Below are 21,965 nucleotides of genomic sequence, written 5' to 3'. Positions count from 1 at the left end.
GTTCTGGATTTATCGTAATAATTTGTGCAAAACATGAACAGCATAAAAAAATGAAATTTGATATACCTTTAGTTTAGCAAGTGACTAATATGTGTTTGCTCAGTTAATCTCTGCTTGCCAGGGGGTGGACTTTCCCTCTGGAAAAGGGAGGATGTCAAAATGGCTCTTGCCTCTGAAGGGCTGAAGTAGAGTAAGGCTCATGTTAGTCGTTTACTTGTTAAAGGCCTACAGGTTTGGAGACAGTCAACACATGAAGTAGGAAAGGATGCTTGGTCTAGCAAATTGTAGACCTGCAGTTAAATATTAAATTCTGAACTCTGATATGTAACTGCTCAGCCCAACCTTCCGGCTTGTTGTACTCTATTCAATCATTCATTCAATCCCTGCTTATCCCTTATGTTCTAGGAACGGCTCTTCAGTCTAGCAGCCAAGGACTTTTGGTGGTGCCTAAAATCAAATGAGCGAGAAGGGTGGGCCACTCTTTTGCATTCATTTTTATTTTTATTTTTTTTAATATCTTTATTGGTATTTTCTGATTTTATCATAACTGACATCATGTTTGTTGTACAGCTTTCTCAGTTATCCGTCACAAAATTACAGAGCCTGAATGATGTACAATAATAGAATTGACAACAACATCAAGCTAAAGCCAACGTACCGTTCCTGCTTACATACACATACATTATTTTTGGGGTACACTCGAAGAAGTCTCAGTGTGTTGGCGGTCATGTACATTGCCTCAGCACAGTTGTTATATTCATTGCAGGGCCATACATAGCATGATCAGGTCATTTCTTGCCTAAGCTATTACCATAATGTCTGGTATACAGTCTATATCATCACATCACAACTGCTTATCGGTCGAACTTGAACAACATTGTGAATACAATCTTATAAATCGATAGTGTGTGATAAGAGATCACGCGTAAATACCAATAAGACCTTTTTTTACCCAACTAGTCATAAACTACATTTTTTTTCTAACTAACAACATTACAACCTGCCATCCTAACTGTGTGAGTCGAGTCGCTGTTACCTGTCTTGGCATGACATCGAATTGTCTACACGCCAATATGTTGTGACTCGCCTAGTTTGGGGTCAAGTTAAGGTGTGTGACTGTGTGTAGCCATAACACAAAGATGAAGCACCCCCTCCCTCCCAGCAACCCGCAGTATTTGTATGAGTATTAGTAGTGTGCCGGATATTACCTGGATAGGTAGCTGTTTGTGCAGCCGGACACAGCAGCGGTCCGCGATCAGACCACTGGGCGCTACCATGCCTATCGCACATCAGCAGGTTGCACCCCCTCTTCACTTACTGTGGCCCCATCTCAAAGAGCCACTAGCATAGTATCCCAGCCCTGCGCTATAGGATATTTGTGAAGCCCTGCCGTCTCCTCCCTGTGGAGCGCCGTGGGCTCTTTTGCATTCATCACCTCAGGACTAAAGAATGCTCTTCCGGCTTTGCTTAGAAGTCAGCCATCTGAAGCCTTCTTCAGGAAAATGTTAAAAACACTCCTTTTATCTAAAAGTGGTTTGGGGAAATGGTTCATCTCTGTTGCGTGGAGGGGTTGTTTTGCATCTAGTGCTGGGAGGCCCGTCTGGGTAGCCATGCGCTAAACATATACAACTGCACTGAATGCGTCTCTGTATAGAGAGCAGCAGTCTTGCCTCCCCAAGCACAGCAGCCGTACTCCATTAGCCACACACATCCTTTTTCAATGAACGCATCCACATAAAACACCATTAACAAAAGCAGCACTGGCATTGCCAGGTTCTTGGGGTGTAAGTGACTGGCATATGGCCCTGCTGGGCAACTCACCTCACCAAAGTGGCGACACTGAAGAAGAAGATGCCTAGCATGTCCATGATGTTCCATGTGTCTGAGAAATACTGGACTCCACTCATGTACAGCTGTCAACAAACATGCATGTTAGCAAGAGACAGAGCTGACCAAATCTCCCCATTACAGATTGTGTAAAATATACTGTCATTTGCCCTTTTCAGGTAAAAATAGGTGACATTCACTTCTATACACCCCTTAATGAAGAAACGTGAAAGTCTGACTTCAAATTCAACATATCTTGGTTTCAAAATACCTCTCAAAATCAATGACAGTATCAAAGCACTGAAATGTAATGATTTAATTACCCCGCAGAATGGTACACATCCACCAGGTATTCGGACAAAATATCAAGTAAAAAATATTGAGATGCAGAAATATTAAGATTTTAATATTGTGATGAACAAATATCGTGATGGTGGAATATCATTGGCAAGAATATTGATTTTCTAAGGTGAGTAAAATAAATGTAAAAAAAATCTATGTTGCTAATATTTGTTTACAAAATATATCTCTGTTGTTAATATCGATGTTAACCCCTTCTATGCGTCAGACGTGCAGGAGCCGTCCGACACTTGAGTGCTCATGTGCGTCAGACGGCTCCTGCGCGTCCGACGCTATGGCACAGGGAATTCCCTTTACCCCCCAACAGCCTCGGGAGCTGGGGAAGAGCTTCCTGAGCTCCTGAGGCCAACCCCCCTGATTTCCCTGAAATGACGAACAGTGCACATGTCGCGCTGATGTCATTTAATTGAAACCGAAACTGAAATGAGCAAATATGCTCATTTTGGTTTCGCTTTCTACGTGCTACTATCTCAGCCCCCTGAGCACGTAGAAAGTCAGGGGAGGTATAGCTGGAAAGGGGAGAATTTCCCCTTTCCAATGGCTCCCCCGTGGATCCCTGCTTGGGGACAAGCCCACTAGATGCCAGGGATTTTTTTGCAATTTGAATTAGGGTGGGTGTTGCCCAAAACGGCATGCCAATGCCCCCATTCCCCCAAAAGTACAGTCTTTCTGCCCCCCTGGGGGGCATATGGGGCAGTAGCCCTCAATCTGCCCCCCCGAGGGTGCAGAAAGCCCACTAAATGCTAGGGATTTTTTTTTGCAAATTTGAAGTAGGGGTGGCAGCTGTACAAAATGGGCATGCTAATGCTCCCACCCCCCACAAAAATTCCAGTCCTTCTTCCCCCCCCGGGGGGCAGATGGGGGCAGCAGTCCAGAATCTGCCCCCCCGGGGGGCAGAAAGGCCACTAAAAACCAAGGATTTTTTTGTATTCATGTAGGGGCCAACATGGGCATGGCCAAAATGGGCATGATGATACCCCCACCCCCAGAGAAATTCCAGTCCTTCTGCCCCCCTTGGGGGACAGATGGGGCGGTGGCCCCTGATATGCCCCCAGAGGGGGCAGAAAGCCCCTTTGGTGCCAGTGATCGTTTTTTTATGCGTGGGGGCTGCCCAGAATGGGAATACCAATACCCCCACCCCCAAATAAAATAGTCACAGTCTTTCTGCCCCCCCCCCCCCTTGGGGGCATATCGGGGCAACCTCCCCCCCGATTCCTCCCCCATGGCAGCAGAAAGCCCACTAGGCACAGATTTACTTTTTAGCAATGTGCCTACCTGTGGATTTTGGGCCCTAGCGCAACCGGCACATAGGGAAAACTAGCAAACCTCTACATTTTTGAAAACTAGACACCATGGGGAATCCAGGATGGGGTGACTTGTCTGGCTCTCACCACGTTCTGTTACCCGGAAACCCTTGCAAACCTCAAACTTGGTAAAATAAAACACATTTCCTCGCATTTTTGTGGTGGGAAGTTCTTGAATCTGCATGGATCCACAACATTCCACCCACCCCGCATTCCCCAAAGTCTTCTGAGAAAAACGTTATCTCACTTGTGTGGATAGCATGGTGCCCGCGACATGAAACGGCCCAAAACGCAACGTGGACACACCACCTTTTCACAGTGAAAACTGAACTTATTTTGGCAAAGTGCCTAGCTGTAGATTTTGAACCCTAGCTCTGCCGGCACATAGGGAAACCCAGCAAACCTATACATTTTTGAAAACTAGACACCCAGGGGAAAACGGGATAGGGTGACTTTTCTGGCTCTCACCAGGTTCTGTTACCCAGAATCCCTTGCAAACCTCAAACTTTGTAAAAAAAACACATTTTCCTCACATTTTTGTGGTGGAAAGTTCTAGAATCTGCATGGATCCACAACATTCCACCCACCCCGCATTTCCCAAAGTCTTCCGAGAAAAATGTTACCTCACTTGTGTGGGTAGGCCTAGTGCCCGCAACAGGAAATGGCCCAAAACACAACGTGGACACACCACATTTTCATAGAGAAATCTGACCCTTTTTTTGCAAAGTGCCTAGCTACAGATATTGAACCATAGCTCTGCCGGCACATAGGCAAACCCAGCAAACCTATACATTTTTTAAAACTAGACACCCAGGGGAATACGGGATAGGGTGACTTTTCTGGCTCTCACCAGGTTCTGTTACCCAGAATCCCTTGCAAACCTCAAACTTTGTAAAAAAAACATATTTACCTCACATTTTTGTGGTGGAAAGTTCTAGAATCTGCATGGATCCACAACATTCCACCCACCCCGCATTTGCCAAAGTCTTCCGAGAAAAATGTTACCTCACTTGTGTGGGTAGGCCTAGTGCCCGCAACAGGAAATGGCCCAAAACACAACGTGGACACACCACATTTTCATAGAGAAATCTGACCCTTTTTTTGCAAAGTGCCTAGCTACAGATATTGAACCATAGCTCTGCCGGCACATAGGCAAACCCAGCAAACCTATACATTTTTTAAAACTAGACACCCAGGGGAATACGGGATAGGGTGACTTTTCTGGCTCTCACCAGGTTCTGTTACCCAGAATCCCTTGCAAACCTCAAACTTTGTAAAAAAAAAACACATTTTCCTCACATTTTTGTGGTGGAAAGTTCTAGAATCTGCATGGATCCACAACATTCCACCCACCCCGCATTTCCCAAAGTCTTCCGAGAAAAATGTTACCTCACTTGTGTGGGTAGGCCTAGTGCCCGCAACAGGAAATGGCCCAAAACACAAGTGGACACACCACATTTTCATAGATAAATCTGACCCTTTTTTTTCAAAGTGCCTAGCTACAGATATTGAACCATAGCTCTGCCGGCACATAGGCAAACCCAGCAAACCTATACATTTTTGAAAACTAGACACCCAGGGGAATACGGGATAGGGTGACTTTTCTGGCTCTCACCAGGTTCTGTTACCCAGAATCCCTTGCAAACCTCAAACTTTGTAAAAAAAACACATTTTCCTCACATTTTTGTGGTGGAAAGTTCTGGAATCTGCATGGATCCACAACATTCCACCCACCCCGCATTTCCCAAAGTCTTCCGAGAAAAATGTTACCTCACTTGTGTGGGTAGGCCTAGTTCCCGCAACAGGAAATGGCCCAAAACACAACGTGGACACACCACATTTTCATAGAGAAATCTGACCCTTTTTTTGCAAAGTGCCTAGCTACAGATATTGAACCATAGCTCTGCCGGCACATAGGCAAACCCAGCAAACCTATACATTTTTTAAAACTAGACACCCAGGGAAACACAGGATGGGGTGACTTGTCTGAGTCTCACCAGGTTATGTTACCCAGAATCCCTTGCAAACCTCAAAGTTGTAAAAGAAAAAACATTTTCCTCATTTTTTTGTGGTGGAAATTTCTGGAATCTGCATGATTCCACAAAATTCAACCCACCCCACATTCCCCAAAGTCGTCAGAGAAAAATGTTACCTCACTTGCGTGGGTAGGCCTAGTGCCAGCAACAGGAAGTGACTCAAAACGCAACATAGACACACATTTTCATAGTGAAACCTGACCCTAGGGAAACCCAGCAACCCTGTGCAATTTTTAAAACTAGACACCCAGGGGAATCCAGGATGGGGTGACTTGTCTGGCTCTCACCAGGTTCTGCCCCGCATTCTCCCAAAGTGTTCCGAGAAAAATTGTACCTCACTTGTGTGGATGGGTCAAGTACCCGCGACAGGCAAGGGCCCAAAACCTTTTGAGGCAACATCAAAATTACCTATCACAAAACAGCCTGGTTTTGCCAAAGGGGTCCCATGAGATTTTGGCCCCGGGCTCGGCGGCTATCTAGGGAAACGTACCAAACCCACACATTTCTGAAAACATAGACACCCGGGAGTGTCCAGCAAGGTATGGCTTGCGTGGGATCCTCCACATTTACTTACCCAGAATCCCCTGCAAACCTCAAAATTAGCTGAAAAAATCAATTTTTTCTCAAATTTCTTTGTGGGAAAGTTCTGGAATCTGCATGGATCCACACATTTCCTACCACCCAGCATTTGCCCAGGTCTCCCAATCAAAATGTTACCTCACTCACGTGGGCGGGTTAAGTACCCGCGACATTCAAGGGCCCAAAACCTATTGAGATGACATAAATATTCCCTATCACAAAATAACGTGGTTTTGCAAGGGGCTCGGTGGCCATCTAGGGACACCTACCAGACCCACACACATTTCTGGAAACTAGACACCTGGGGGAGTCCAGCATGGTGTGGCTTGCATGGGTCCCCCAACGTTTTCCTACCCAGGATCCCCTACAAATATCAAATTTTGTTGAAAAAAATAATTTTTACTCACATTTCTATGTAGGAATGTTGTAGGATCACCGGGCTGACACACATTTACTACCACTCCCGATAAAAATGGTACCTCACTTGTGTTGGTAGGCATAGTGGCTGCAACAGGAAATGGGCCAAATCAGATTGTGGAGACTTCAACATTCCCTATAACAAAACTACCTGGTTTCGGGTGGGGGGGGAGGGGGACGACGACGACGACACCTGTTTTTTTGGCCACGCCATCTAGGGAAACCTGCCCTGGTTACTTACCGGTAATCTTTATTACTACAAATATTGTCTTCCTCGCCATACGATTAACAAAGTGAGCTTAAACTACACACCAGAACCCTCGAAAGCAAAAGTTAGCCTCCCATCCCTTCCCAAAATGGCCGACCCATATCCCCCTTGACCTCTATAAGAGGCGGGTCAGCCCAACCCACAGCCTGAGAACTACCAAGCATACACATGAAGCCGATAGCAACACAGGGAGGGAGGGATGGGACCTCATGTGGCGAGGAAGACTATACTCGAAGTAATGAAGATTACCAGTAAGTAACTTGGGCATTACCTCCTCGTAAGTCTTCCTCACCACATGATTAACGAAGTGAGCACATACCCGAGCCAAGCCGCCTCATGGAAACTCACAAGAAACCAACCAAAAAGAAGGAGATGCCAAAGAAGCATGGCAAACCCACAAAAAAAGGAAAACACAGATGAGTGGAAGAAACCACCCAGGAGACAGGCAACCACGAGCAGAAAGAACCAGCCCGGGACAGCGAGACACCGGGAAGGCTGAAAACCCGGACACCGAGACCCAGAGGCCAGCCAGAAAGCAAGCTCGAACCAACGACAGAAGGCAGACAGAGAAGGCACAGGAACAGACCGTATGGAGCCAAAAGCAACAACAAACATGCCCCAGAACAGAAAACAGCAAGCCGGTCCAAACACACCAAGACTGCCCAACAGACAGCCAAAAGCGAGAGGGGAGCAAAAGCCAAGACTCCGGAACCAAAGAAACAGAGGGCATCCCCACCACAGAGACCCAACAAAAAGCCACAGCAGGAAAGAGACGCAGTCCGACCAAAATACAGCAGTACTGCACGCTGGACCCCCAACAGCGAGAGACCTTAATCCACCCCAAAAACAACGACCGGAGGGAAAGAAGGAAACAAAACCCACTAGGCCTGGTGGCAACCGAGGACCGAAGCAGTGGAACCAGTGGAACCAGACGCAAACAAAAAACAGACTGGCAGGAGCTACAAGAACGGAGTGAGGTGCAGAAAGGAACCCAGCGAGCCAAGCCATCAACCAAAAAGGAAGGTCACCAAAATTCCACCAGCAAGGAGTGAAACAGGGGGGACATGGACCCCAGTCGCACAAAGGACCCACTGGAAGTGAGCGCGACACCAATGAGAGAACCCAGACAGGCACAAGGCAAAACAGAACCAGGAAGCCGCATGAAACGACTCCGAAGCACCCAGGCCACCAAGGAAGCCGAACTGGCCAACAGCGAATAGCGGAAAGCCCACAAGGGGCCAGAAGAGCGGAATGGACCAGACCCAAGGACAAGCCACCAGAAAGGAATGTGAACGCCCACCAGGGGGCCACCAGGCACAAGAAAGTAGACAGACCTGGTAGGGAGGGGAATACAGCATGAATGCGCAGGACCGCCCCGCTCAGGGGCCAAGCAAACAATCCCTGCAACGCTCCACATGCAGGAAGCGAGCCGCCGAAGTGAGCACCCAAGTGGCCATGCAGCCAGCCAACAACCAGGCCTGACCCAGCCGAACAACGAGGAGCTGACAGGAACAGGAGTTGACAGGGAGGTAAGGTCACAGGCAGAAACACACCAAAGGTGAGAAGGACAGACGAGCCGGGCGAAAGGAGCCCGAGCAACGCCAACACCTCCAGGGAGAACACCCGAGCCAGCAAGCCCCAGTACCTTAAAACCAGGGACAAAGAAGAGGATGCAAATCCCACACAGGAAGCGCGGGGCCCTGACCGGGGAAGGAGAACGGGGAAATTCCAGCACCCCCGGACAATTAAAAGCACCGTACGGACATACACCACCTCAGGATATTTCAAAAGCAGTGGTCGGATACAAACCCTCGTCCTGTGTGTCCCCAGCAGCACAACACTTACCAAGGAGATACAACTCCATGGTCTGGCACTTGCAGCAGCAGAAACCAAGGGAGAAGCACCCAGACGAGCACCACCAACAGGTCAAATACCCAGTCCAAGCCAAACATGCCCAGACCCCACGTAAGCAAAGGGACTAGAGGAAACCGCAAAGCCAGAAGCCCGGACGAGAAGGTAAATAGAGCCACCGCCGACCCCAGAAGGCATACCGCCAAATCGAGTGCCCAATATGGCAGTGTCTGAAGACGCGGAGCCCCAACACTCAACTAGAAATGGGCCCTATATGAAACTCTGGAAGACCTAGCGTGGGAAGCAGGAGGTTACAGCCAAATGCCAATGCACAGCACCCCACTACTGTCGCAGTAAGCCACACCTCCGAGCACAAATATACATGAGAGGATGCCACAGAGAGGACGGAAGGGGACACCCAAACTCCTTACCAGATCATCCAAATGCAACCCAGTGAACAATGGGTGAATAACCCCCGTCTCAACCAGATTCCCCCACATCCACGAGAAGGGGACACTAGAAAAGGACTACCCATGGAGAGAAAGGACTCCACCAACCAACCTGAAGCAGACCAAATCACGGATACCACACCGCTGGCAAAACGTAATCCATGGAGGGAAGGCACATCAAAGGCCACAGATGAAAATGAGCCCATGGAAGCAAAGTGAAAATCTCAGAAAAAAAGCACACCCAGTGCCACAGAGGCAGCATGCAAGAGGCCACCTCAACCCAGACCCCCGAAACACCCACAAAATGCAGAAAAACATACCCGGCCATACCGTTAGACGGAAGCACCATCGGGGATGAAGGGGACCCTCCTGCATCGAATGTATGACGTTACAACGCATACATTTACAACGCATGCCTTTACAATGCAGTTTTTACACCGCAACATCCCTTACAACGCATACATTTACATCGCATGCCATTACAACTAATTTTTTTAAACTACATTTACAACGCATTCCATTACGTTGCATTATACCTTTACAGCGCATACCATTACAACGCATACCATTACATTGCATTTAAGGTAAGTGTTGGATATTGTAGGGGCAAAAATGACTATTCTAACTCCAGGGGGTGCAACAGTAGGGTAAGTGTTGGATAGTGTAGGGGTAAAAATTACTATTCTAACTCCAGGGGGTGCAACAGTAGGGTAAGTGTTGAATAGTGTAGGGGTACTGTGCGTTGTAATGGTATGCATTGTAATGACATGTGATGTAATGCCTGCGTTGTAGTGTCATGCGTTGTAAAGGATGTTGCAATGTAATGACTACGTTGTAAATGTAGTGCAATGTGATGACTGCATTGCAAAGGTTTTTTCCCTCCTGCATCGGGGCCAAGGAGTCCATGAACATGTTGCATAGTAGCGAGCCACACCCCTGAGACGAGAAATGCCAAAGAAACAGGCGAGGAAAGATGGCAACATCCAAGACCACCTGTGCACCTGAGCACCTGGCACTGCGGGAATACCAACACCTAAAGAATACAGGTAAAGAAAGTAAATGAGGAAATGAGGCATCCACAACCCAGACTGAGGAAGGCCATAACTCAACCCAGCCAAACACGAGGCCAACAGAACCAAGAAAAGCACAAGCTTGGATGTCACGGGATGCAGAAGACAAGGCTCAGATTTTAGTGACAGAACTAACTCGCCCACCCAAAACGCTGACCAACAAACTACACACACGGACCTGCACCGGAGAATGCAAACGTAAAGGGTGAACACAAAAACCAGACAACAAATACCCTTCAGAAGAAAACCAACACCAGCAACCCGGAAGGAGGGCAAACACAAGGAACAACAGGCACCTAAAAACCCAAAAGCAACCATAAGGTGAAACAAGCGTGCAAGAGTTGAGGAAACCACCGGCCTGTGAACAACAAAAAGCGGACAACCACAGGCGTAAACAGCCAAAATCACACAACATATTTCAACCAGTGAAACACCAGGATTAGAAATTAGAACCCATGGCGGATGTGCCAGAGTCCGGAACCGGTGTAGACCCCATCACTAGTCCACAGAGACACCTCCACATCCCTCAACCAGACACACATATGCACAAAAGGAAAGGAAGAAAACATCTGCCGCCCAGACAGATTAAAGGTTACCCCACTAGAGACAAAGGGGGTTGCCCATAGCCCCGTCAAAATAAAACGGGCAAAGGAGCGGACAGCAGCATCTGCCGCCCAGTTAGAATGTGGGCAAACCCACAAGAGACAGAGGAGGTATCCCATTCCCTAGATGAAAGAAAAAAAACACAGCAACAACATGAAAGCCATGATTAGCGGCGCCATCGCGTAGGGTGATCCCCACCAGCGCCCATAGAGAGCCGGGTGTCCACGGGCCGAAGCAGATGCACCCACCCCACATGCACTGAGGAGGAGCAGTTGGAGGGCGCAGTACGCATGGCCACAGTGATGGTAAAAGGGAGGCACTTTCGGCCCCACAGACTTGTGACGGGGAGAACATCCATCAGAAAGGAAGCAGCCAGTAATAGCGCCAACAAGTAAACAGGTGCCATATTCAGCCTGCACCCAGTGTGTGTGCACCCACCAAACCTGAGCCAGCACCGTGACCCGAGGCAAAAGGCCAGATAGACTCCCCCATGGCCAGTCAGCGGTCTCTGAGTGGGGTGGAGGGAGTCCCGGACACGTGACACCCGGCAACCAATCCCCAGTGGAGAAGCGGGAGGAGGGGGGGCAGGTGCAGGATGCAGAAGAAGTGAAACAGTATCTAAGGGGAAGAGGAAGCCACCGAGCCACCGCAACACCGGCTGGTCCCAAACAGGGAGGCAGAGCCACCACGGGAAAAAATGATCCCGGAGGGGGTGGCATACGACTGCTGCCCAGACCATCTGCCGCCACCCGGAGCAGAGCTCCCAGCCTGTTTCACTGCCTCCACACAGAAGAGAGCCTGGTCCACTGTACGCCAGGCTGAGAACAGTGTACCGCACCCCACAACCCCGCAGAAAGACAGCGTGGAGGCAGAAATGCGGATGTGCTGCATCCTAACCACAGACAGGGAAGAGGCATGTACAGCACCTGCCAGCGCGTTATAGGGAGCATGATGGGCATAGGTACAATGCAAGCGCAGCGTAGCTTCAGAAATGCAAGCTGGAAGCGCCCACTATAGCAGGGCGAAATCCAAAAAGCTAGTCGCTGATACAATGAGGAGCCCGAAAAAGACAGGCGGAGCCCTGCTGTAACCTGCTTGACCGCCAGCCAAGGGACACATCGAAGCGGAAGACGCCCGGCAGGGACAAGGGGCAGACAATCCACACAGGAGGCAACCATCTACATGGAAAGCAGACTCACACGGATCATAAACGCCCTGGAAGCAGGTAAGCGCACCAATCAACCTGCCCCTACGGCCGAGGGGTCAGAAGGGGCCACTTAGACAGAGGCCCAGACCTCTATGGCTGCTCCCCTGTAAACCCATGGCTCACTACAGCAGAGCCTGACCGTCCCCAGACAGGCCAACAAGGGAAGGAAGGGGGAGGGTCCCAAAGCCCAAGAGCCTGCTAGAGCAGGGCCACCAACCAGAGACCCATGTCCCCGCTACAGCAGTAACCATTTACCTGAAACGCGCTCTGGAGAATCTGCAGCACAGAACCAAAAAAACAGGCTGTGAGTTGGGCCGACCTGCCTCTTATAGAGGTCAGGGTGACATGGGTTGGCCATGTTGGGAAGGGATGAGAGACATGGGAGGCTAACTTTTGCTTTGGAGGGTTCTGGTGTTGAGCTGAAGCTCACTTCATTAATCATGTGGCGAGGAAGACTTTCGAGGAGGTAATACCAAACTCACACATTTCTGAAAACTAGACACCCTTGGGGCTCCAATGAGGTATGGCTTGCATGGATCCCCCAACGTTTCCCTACTCAGAATCCCCTGCAAACCTGAACCACATTTTCCACATATTTTTGTGTGGAATCACCGTGCCGGCACAAATATCCTACCACACAGCGTTCTCCTTAGTGACCCAAGTAAAATGATACCTCACTTGTGTGGGTGTCCTATGCAGAATTAGCTGAAAATGAATTTTGAAAAATATGTAGCGCTTAGAATTCTCAGTGCTATACCCTTAATACCTGTGCTTTGGGCTCTTCCCAGTCACAGGCCCTTGCCCTTGCCCCACCCACGCAAGTGAGGTGTCATTTAACTCTGGAGACTGAGGGAAACGCTGTAGGGTAGGACATTTGTGCCGGCATGGTGATTCCAAGAACATGTGGAAAATGTGGCTTTTATCAGCTAAATTTAAGGTTTGCAGGGCATTCTGGGTAGGAAAACGTTGCGGGATCAATGCAAGCAATACCTCGCTGGACTCCCCCGGGTGTCTAGCTTTCAGATATGTGTGGATTTGGTAGTTTCCCAAGATGGCCACCGAGCCTGGTGCCAAAAACCCAGGCGACCCCACTTGCAAAACCAGGTTGTTTTGCAATAGGTAATTTTGATGCCTCCTCAATACGTTTTGGGCCCTTGCCTGTCCCGGTTACATGACCCACCCACGTGAGTGAGGTATCATTGTTATTGGGCGACCTAGGGGAACGCTGGGTGGTAGGAAATTTGTGGATCCACGTAGATTCCAGAACTTCCGACACAGAAATTTGAGAAAAAAGTGATTTTTCAGCTAAATGTGAGGTTTGTAGGGGATTCTGGGTAGGAAAACGTTGGGGGACCCATGCAAGCCATACCTCCATGGACTCACCTGGGTGTCTAATTTTCAGAAGTGTATGGGTTTGGTAGATTCGTAAGATGGCCGCTAAACCCGGGGCTAAAAACTCAGGTGACCCCCCCTTGCAAAACCAGGTTGTTTTGTGATAGGTAATTTGGATATCTCCACAATAGGTTTTGGGCCCTTGCCTGTCGTGGGTACTTGACCCACCTATGTGTGTGAGGTATCATTTGTATTGAGAGACCTGGGGGAACGCTGGGTGGTAGGAAATTTGTGGATCCACATAAATTCCAGAACTTTCCCACACAGATATTTGAGAAAAAAGTGATTTTTCAACTAAATTTGAGGTTTGCAGGGCTTTCTGGGTAAGAAAACATTGGAGGATCCGTGCAAGCCATACTTCGCCTGACTCTCCTGGGTGTCTAGTTTTCAGAAGTGTGTGGGTTTGGTAGGTTTCCAAGATGGTCGCTAAGCCTGGGGTCAAAAAAACAGGTTATTTTGTGATAGGCAAGTTTGATGTCTCCTCAATAGGTTTTGGGCCCTTGCCTGTTGTGGGTACTTGACTCACCCACGCGAGTAAGGTATCATTTTTATTGGGAGACCTGGGGGAACGCAGGGTGGTAGGAAATGTTCTGGATCCACGTACATTCCAGAACTTTCCCACACAGAAATTTGAGAAAAAAGGTATTGTTTCAGCTAAATTTGAGGTTTGCAGGGAATTCTGGGTAGGAGAACATTGGGGGACACACACAAGCCATACTTCGCTAGACTCTCCTGGGTGTCTAGTTTTCAGAAATGTGTGGGTTTGGTAGATTTCCCAAAATGGCCGCCGAGCTCGGGGCCAAAAACCCCAAACCAGGTTGTTTTGTGATAGCTCATTTTGATGTCTCCTCAGTAGGTTTTGGGCCCTTGCCTGTCACGGGTACTTGACCCACCCACACGTGTAAGGTACTGTTTTTATCGAGAGACCGGGGGGAATGCTGCATGGTAGGAAATTTGTGTATCCACGTAGAGTCCAGAACTTTCCCACACATAAATTTGAGAAAAAAAGATTTTTTTCAGCTACATTTGAGGATTTCCCTGGGTGTCTAGTTTTCAAAAAATTTCCTAGGTGCCAACAGTGCTAGGGATCAAAATATACAGCTAGGGTCCGTTTTCACTGTGAAAATGTGGTGCGTCCACATTGCGTTTTGGCCCATTTCCTATTGCGGGCACTAGGCCTACCCACACAAGTGAGATATGATTTCTCGCAGAAGACTTTGGGGAAGGCGGGGTGGGTGGAATTTTGTAGATGCATGCAGATTCCAGAACTTTCTGCCACAGAAATGTGAGGAAAATGTGGTTTTTTTCGACAAAATTTGAGGTTTGCAAGGGATTCTGGATAACAGAACCAGGTGCGAGCCAGACAAGTCACTCCATCCCTGGGTGTCTAGTTTTGGAAAATGTATAGTTTTGCTAGGTTTCCCTATGTGCCGGCAGAGCAAGGGTTCAAAATCTACAGCCAGGCACTTTGCAAAAAAAGGGCCCGTTTTCACTGTTAAAATGTGGTGTGTCCACATTGCGTTTTGGGCAATTTCCTGTCGCGGGAACTAGGCTACCCACACAAGTGAGGTACCATTTATCTTGGAACACTTTGGGGAATGTTGGGTGGATGGAATTTTGTGGATCCACACAGATTCCAGAACTTTCCACCACAGAAATATGAGGAAAATTTAGGTTTTTTGGACAAATTTTGAGGTTTGCAAGGGATTCTGGGTAACATAACCTGATGAGAGCCACACAAGTCACCCTATCCTGGATTTCCCTGGGTGTCAAGTTTGAAAAAATGTACAGGTTCGCTAGGTTTCCATGGTGCCGGCAGAGCAAGGGTTCAAAATCTACAGCGAGGCACTTTGTAAAAAAAGGGTCAGTTTTAACTGTAAAAATAAAGTGTGTCCACGTTGCGTTTTGAGCCGTTTCCTGTCGCGGGCATTTGGCCTACCCACACAAGTGAGGTACCATTTTTATTGGGAGACGTAGGGTAACACAGAATTGTAGAGCAACTTTTATTACCTATTGACTTTCGATGTATTTCCACCTTCCAAATTAAAGACAATGTGTAAAAAAGAAGTCAATTTGAAAAATGTCCTATAATTCTCAAATATGGGTACTCACAATTTCGGAAATGTGAAAATATGTACTGTTTCTAAACTCTATATTTTGTTCCAATTTCAGAAATACATAGGTGTCTTTCATACCAATTTTTCCATGTATATATTTTCCCAAATTAATTGCTATATTCCCGATACATAATAAAAAACCATTGCAAAACGCTGCTCAGTTATTGGCTCTGGGTTCGTCGGGTTCTTGGTGTACCTACAAGTCCTATATATCCCCACAACCAGAAAGGTCCAGTGGATGTAACAGCATATTGCTTTCATATAGCTGTCCTAATTAGAAGGAGGTACAGGTGAAAACGTTGGCACAAATGGCTGTTTTTTTCAACTAATTTTGAACTTTTCCTATATTCAACTGTTAGTTTCCTTAAAGAAACCTTGAAGGATCTCCACAAATGACCCCTTGCTGAATTCAAAACTCTGTCTACGTTTCTACTTTTCTAAAATGTATAGGTTTCCAGGATCCATTATTGCTTTCATAACCATTTCTACCATTAACTGGAAGAAGGTTAAAAGCACAAAAAAATAGCAAAAATAGGCTATGTCCCAGTAAAATGCCAAAACTGTGTAAAAGATGTTGGTTTTCTGACAAAAGTCTGCATGTCCCGAAAAGCTGGGAAAATGGTGAATTCAGCTCCACAAACCCTTTGTTGATACCAATTGCAGGGACAAAAACAGACGCTTTCATTAGGAGCACTTTTTTCCCAAACCCCGCCCCCAAACATTTTTTTTTTACTGTATTTTGTCTAATGTTGGGCCCCCTCCAGGGGAATCCACAAACCCTGAGTACCTTTAGAATCCCCATGATGTTTGAAGAAAAGGATGCAAATTTGGTGTGGATACCTAATGGGGTCAAAAAAGTTACAGAGGCCTAAGCGCAAACTACCCCAAATAGCCAAAAAAAGGCTTAGCACGGGGGAAGGCATAGCAGCGAAGGTGTTAAAAATATCTATGTTGTTATTATTGTTTACAAAAAATATCGTTGTTAATAATATTGTTTTAATATTATTTGTATGTATTTTAGTACATGTTTTAATTGCATATGTTATACATTGTCTATATAATAGTTAATGTTTTTTAATATAGTTTGTTAACTCTTAGTTGTTTTTTAATGTATTTTAATTGTTTATTGTAATATTTTGTGTCTTAGTGGGTTGAGAGTTTTGTAGGGGTATAGGGTGGGAACTAATTAAATTATAATTAATGAATAATACATTTTAATAATTATTAATTATTTAATTGATAATCAAGTGGGTAAGTTGTGTAATTAATGCATTTTTAAGTTATGTTTTAGGTACGGGTAGTGAGGTTTGTAGGGGTATAGGGTCAAGCCCGGACTGGCCATTGCGGGCACCGGGCAATCCCCCGGTGCGCCGCAAGGGTGGGGGCCGGTTTTGGGTCCTGGGGGCCGTTTTTGTTACAGGGCCGATTTTGCAGCATAGCTGCAAATTCGGCCTTGTAACAACATAGGCCGAAAACCGGCCCCGGTAAAGAGCTCAGTTGCACCCCCAGGGGGCCAGCCCAGCACTTTGCCAGGGCCGGTTTTGGTTGTCAGTCCGGCCCTGTATAGGGTGGGAAGTAAATTAGTTGTAATTAATTAATAATTACGTTTTTAATTATTCATTATGCAATTGATAATTATGTATATTGTGTCATTAATTCATTTTGTAAGTAATGTTTTAGGTGTGGGTTGTGGGGTATGGAAGGGTACAGGGTGGGAAATAAATTAATTATAATTAGTTAATCATTTAAATTATAATTAATTATTTAATTGGGGCCCGATTCACAGAACTAACTTAAGACAAAATCCTAAATGTACTACCATATTGGTATTCATAGAAGGCACTTACTCATTTTGGTAATCACCGAAGACACTTACTCATTTCGGTATTCACAGAAGTTAGGAGTCCTAACTTTAGGACTCCTAAATGCCTTCTGTGAATACCGGAAGTCTTAAAGTTAGGATTTTTCTCAGTTTAGGAGTAGTAAAGTTAGGTGTGGAAATACCCAACACCCCAAGCATTTTGTCAAGCACTGGGATGGTTGCTGTCACTTTGCTAGACAGCACTTGTTAAGCAATTAGAAATTGTGAGTATTCATTCATTATGACAAGTATGTATTTTTCCTGATTGCAGGGGGCTAAAGAAATTAACAGCCAAATGGCACCACACGTCTTCTTGAAATTCTGACATTTGTAATGGTGGCTCCTCCTGGCTGACAACTTGGCATTGGGGGCAGTGTTCTCAGCCATCATGTCAAGTGTGGGAAACCAGACTCACTTTTACAGGGCCCTTTTGGTGGCCACAATGCGCCTATGCCCTTTGTGTGTCAGGTTCACTACTCATTGGTGTCGTTTTTCGGTATGACAATCCTCTTGTCACTGACTATCAATCCACTGCCAGCTATGCTAATTATTTCTTGACGTGTCAAAATGAGACTAGATCTTTAACATCTAATCCCCATCTCGGTTATTTCCTTCCAGGTGTTTCTATGTATCTGCCCGAAGATGGCAGTGTCTTCTGAGATGGCATCTAGTGGAACTGTGGGCAGTCTTGCCTGATAAAAAATTAAATGGAGATATTCTTCAGGCAATGAGGCGTGTATTTTGGAGGATACCCGGCGGGCTTGTGAATAATGGTGTACATGTACTCCTGAAGTCAGATCCCCCATCTCTCCATTCTGGGTATCATCTTTGCTCGAGGGTTCCCAAATATTGTTAGCAGGGCTTGGTGTTCCACAACGATAATGAAATGTTTGCCATAGATAAATATGTGAAAGCACTCACAGGGCAAGAAGACTACCAGGATGTCTTTTTCGGGGAGTGAATAGGCTTTTTCAGTGTCTGTCGGGCTGCGACTGGCATAGGCTAAATGTGTTGTTGATCGTTCTCTTTGTGGTGTTGAGCCAGTATGGTACCTAGCCTTACCAGACTGGCATCCACAGTGAGGTATTTCTTCCAGTCAGGATTGAAATAGGCCAGGTCAGTGGCATTCCTGTTGTACAGGGACTTTGTCCCTTTCTCTAAACTATATATTTCCTTGTTGCTCTGTTGATGTCAATGTAATAATTCCTAGTGACATCATAGAATGTTGTAGTTAGACCTTAGACTGTAAACATACTGTGACATCAAGTGAGTATCAAGGAATTACAAGGCTAGGGAAAAGAGTCAAAGTCCATGTACAACAATTCCCCATCGTTGCTTTGATTTCATGGAAGACCAGCTCACACACAATGACAATTTGAATGGCTGCCCCTGCTGGGTCAGTTCTCTAAGGAGGTAGCTTAGAGTGAAACACTCTTTTATGTACCAAGCACAGTAACTGCCCATCCCTAATAACAACTAGACATCTCTGACATCTCTTGGTCGCAATGTCGTTCAGGGCTTTGACCTTCTCGAGGTCAGGTTTCATCCCCAGAGAAAATGTGTCCATGGAACTTCAATGTGGTTTTGTGAAATTTACACCACTCCTGATTAAAAGTTAAGTCGGCATCAAGAAGCACATGACACACTCGATGCAGGGCTCTGTCATATTCTTTAGGGGTTGCACCAAACACTAGATTGTCATCACTGTAGTTAAGGGAGTTTGTTATGGGGCGAATGACTCTTCATATGGCCTCTTCAAAAATCTCGACTGCCGATGAAACACCAAAGCTCAGATGCTTGTCTCTGAATAGTCCTTGATGCGTTGTGAAAGGGGCAACCTATCAAGAGCTGTAATGTAGCTTGAGCTGGTTATATCCCTTGTTGAGACACAATTTTGAAAACATCTTGGTTCCATTCAGCAGCATCATCATATGACTGATGTGGGACCCTGGATGTCTCTATTGTTTAATGGCAGTGTTGAGAGCTCCCATTTCTACGCATAAGCGTACATTTCCTTCTGTGCCTTGTTTCGGTACAACTACTACGGGGGACACCCATGGTGTCGGCCCAATGACCTTTCGATGATGTCTGCCCTGAGGAGCTCCCGCAGATCATCGTTCACCATGTTCTGCAGGTGACATGGCACTCCCCAGTGGTGTTGAGCTACAGGTTTTATTTGTTCATTGATGTGTAATCATACTTGAAAGTTCGCCATCTTGCTAAAATCCTGCAAATAGCTTCGGGTATTTCTTTGCTATCGCTGGTTCATCATCCACCATGTATAAGCTGGCCATTAGCTTCAGTTCCTCTGCAGTCTGAAAGCTGGTCGAGCAGTCTGCTGTTCCAGATCCATCTATTATATGTATTTGAGCTTCCACAGTCCTGTCTTTGTAGGTGAGAGCTGTTCAAAATTGCCACAGACCTGATAAACGGCTCCTCAGCTGTCCAGGTGTATACTCGCACAACATCCTTTTGTAGCTTAGGCAGTAGATCCATTCCTTCATATTCCGTGGCACAGATATAGTTGAGGGAGGCTACGCTGTATAAAATGAATTGTGCCTGATGTTCCCCTATGCGCAATCGCAGTCTCCGATATTTATTTGACGTGTCATAATCAGCAACCATGCAGACATACTAACCACAGTCTTGAGATATGGGGGTGAGGGACCTCGACTCTCCGGAGACAGAGTGTTTGGATTGGGAGGTGGCTAGTGACATTACACTTGACCCTGATGAGCTGGTGGAACGCTCACGTTAATCTCTTACAGCCTTTGCATGATGGCGAGGGTTGTACTCTCTCATACGTTTCAAGCCATCACATTGTGGTGCTTTCCATACCCTTTTATAGTGAGTTTCTTTCACACAATGACTGCAGTCTTCCCAGCCTCCATGTTCTTTGCATGTTCTTTGGCCTTATCATTCACCCTAGTTATTGCTTCTATTTTGTCCAGGTACTAACTTTTTTTCAGTAAGCCTCGATGGAATGACTCAGATTTGCTTTCTTCAATGACTCAGAGACGGAGCGCATCTTCTGTCATGAACGTGTCAAAAGCACAGTATCGTGCCAGCAGTTTGAGGTGCGTCATGAACTCCCCCATTGATTCATCCTTTTCTTGCGAGGCCAGGTTGAAGGTATATCATTCAAAGTCTATATTTTGTTTGTGTAGAAGCATTTTGTTGAAGGTCTAGCGCACCAGTTGGTAGAATGTCGTTGACTCTGTGGGTATATCTCTGATGATCTGTACAATGTATTTAACAACCAGAGTGCAAAAAGCGATGAAGCATTGCTCCTGATCTGTTACTTTTCACCCTTTCATAAAATCCTCAAAGTCATCCAACCATTCCTGCCAGTGCAGCCCCATTCCGCTACCAGATGTGAGAGGCAACGGCTCTGGAGGGGCAGAGATAAGCGACTTCCATGATGCTAGGCAATTTGCGTATACCCAGTGTTGCTTTGACAGATGTCGACAGATGTCGACATGTTGGATGAGTTTATCTGATAATTTATTCAATATTTATTTGAAGCCTGTGTGTTGTATCACTCTCCTGTGCCCTCCGTAAAGACGCCAAATGGCTCCTCTGGACCTTCCATTGAGGATCTTCACTCTTGTGAATGAGGGGCCTGACTTCAAAATGGCTGCTTTGGTGCTTTTGCAGTGAAAGGAGATAACGCCTGACTCCGAAATGGCCACCGGTATTTGCTGTCCATACAAGTAAATGGGGACGCCTGAATCAAAGATGGTTACCTGTGTTTCTCGATCTCACAAGACTACAGAGGTCCTGTCTCACAAGCAATTAATATACAGGCACAACGCATGTTGAGGTGCTTGGCCTGGCAGTACCCCTTTCACCTTCCGCTTGCTCCTCAGGGGAGTTTGTGCAATCCTCGCGACAGCGTGACCAGGTTGGGCTCCTGGCATCGCGTTGGCTTCTGCTGCTTGTCATGTAACTGGTGTGGTCTTCCAATGTTGCTCCGCACTGACTGGTCTCTTCTTCACGCATCTGACAATGCTGATGCAGCTGGGCACTTGCTTCCCATCCTCATAGCCAGTTGTCGCGTTGCGGCTAACAACAATGAAGACATGACAAGTCATAGGGTACAATTTCTTAATTTCTGCCTGGTGCTCGGAGCATCACATTCTATGTCTTCATTCTATCACTGCAGATACCTACCTTCCTACTTACTACCCAAGCTCTTCCCCTGCTTTCCCTGGTTCCAACTGGTAGAACGATTCCCACTACCATGGTCCTAGTGCCCTAACACTTGACTGCTCTATTATGACATTACATGCCCCCTGCCACTTTGGTCTTGCTATTCCACGTCCCAGCCACAGTGCAACAATTTGGAGTAGTGCAGCAGGACAAAACTGCGTGGCTCAGCTCTTGACACATAAGAAAGGACCCCTAACAGGTACTGCTTCTGAGGTGGGAACAAGCCACACCTCACAATAATGATGCCCGTTTACACACTCCTGCATCTTCCCCATCTGGATGCAGCCTCAATGTCCTCTGTATGAATGATCGCTTTCCAAAACTGTTGTATTCTAATCACCTCCACATCTCAACATGCAAGAGCAAAGCAATGTGTGAATTGTGATGAAACTGACTCCCATTTCGTATCCTA

At 46.6% G+C, this 21,965-nt stretch overlaps 1 protein-coding gene across 1 annotated transcript in view; it reads right to left on the bottom strand.

Annotated features, from left to right (window-relative positions):
* Window positions 1-21,965, bottom strand: part of LOC144824191 (transient receptor potential cation channel subfamily M member 8-like) — a 242,788-nt gene that overhangs the window by 33,439 nt on the left and 187,384 nt on the right. Inside the window, exon 18 of the mRNA XM_078683347.1 lies at window positions 1,822-1,913. Coding sequence (XP_078539473.1) covers window positions 1,822-1,913 — 92 coding nt within the window. The remainder of the gene's footprint in view (window positions 1-1,821; window positions 1,914-21,965) is intronic.

The sequence above is a fragment of the Lissotriton helveticus genome, chromosome 3_1, assembly GCF_964261635.1.
Source record: "Lissotriton helveticus chromosome 3_1, aLisHel1.1, whole genome shotgun sequence".
In the NCBI taxonomy this organism is placed as follows: Eukaryota; Metazoa; Chordata; class Amphibia; order Caudata; family Salamandridae; genus Lissotriton; species Lissotriton helveticus.
This window is presented reverse-complemented; position numbering and strand designations above follow the sequence as displayed.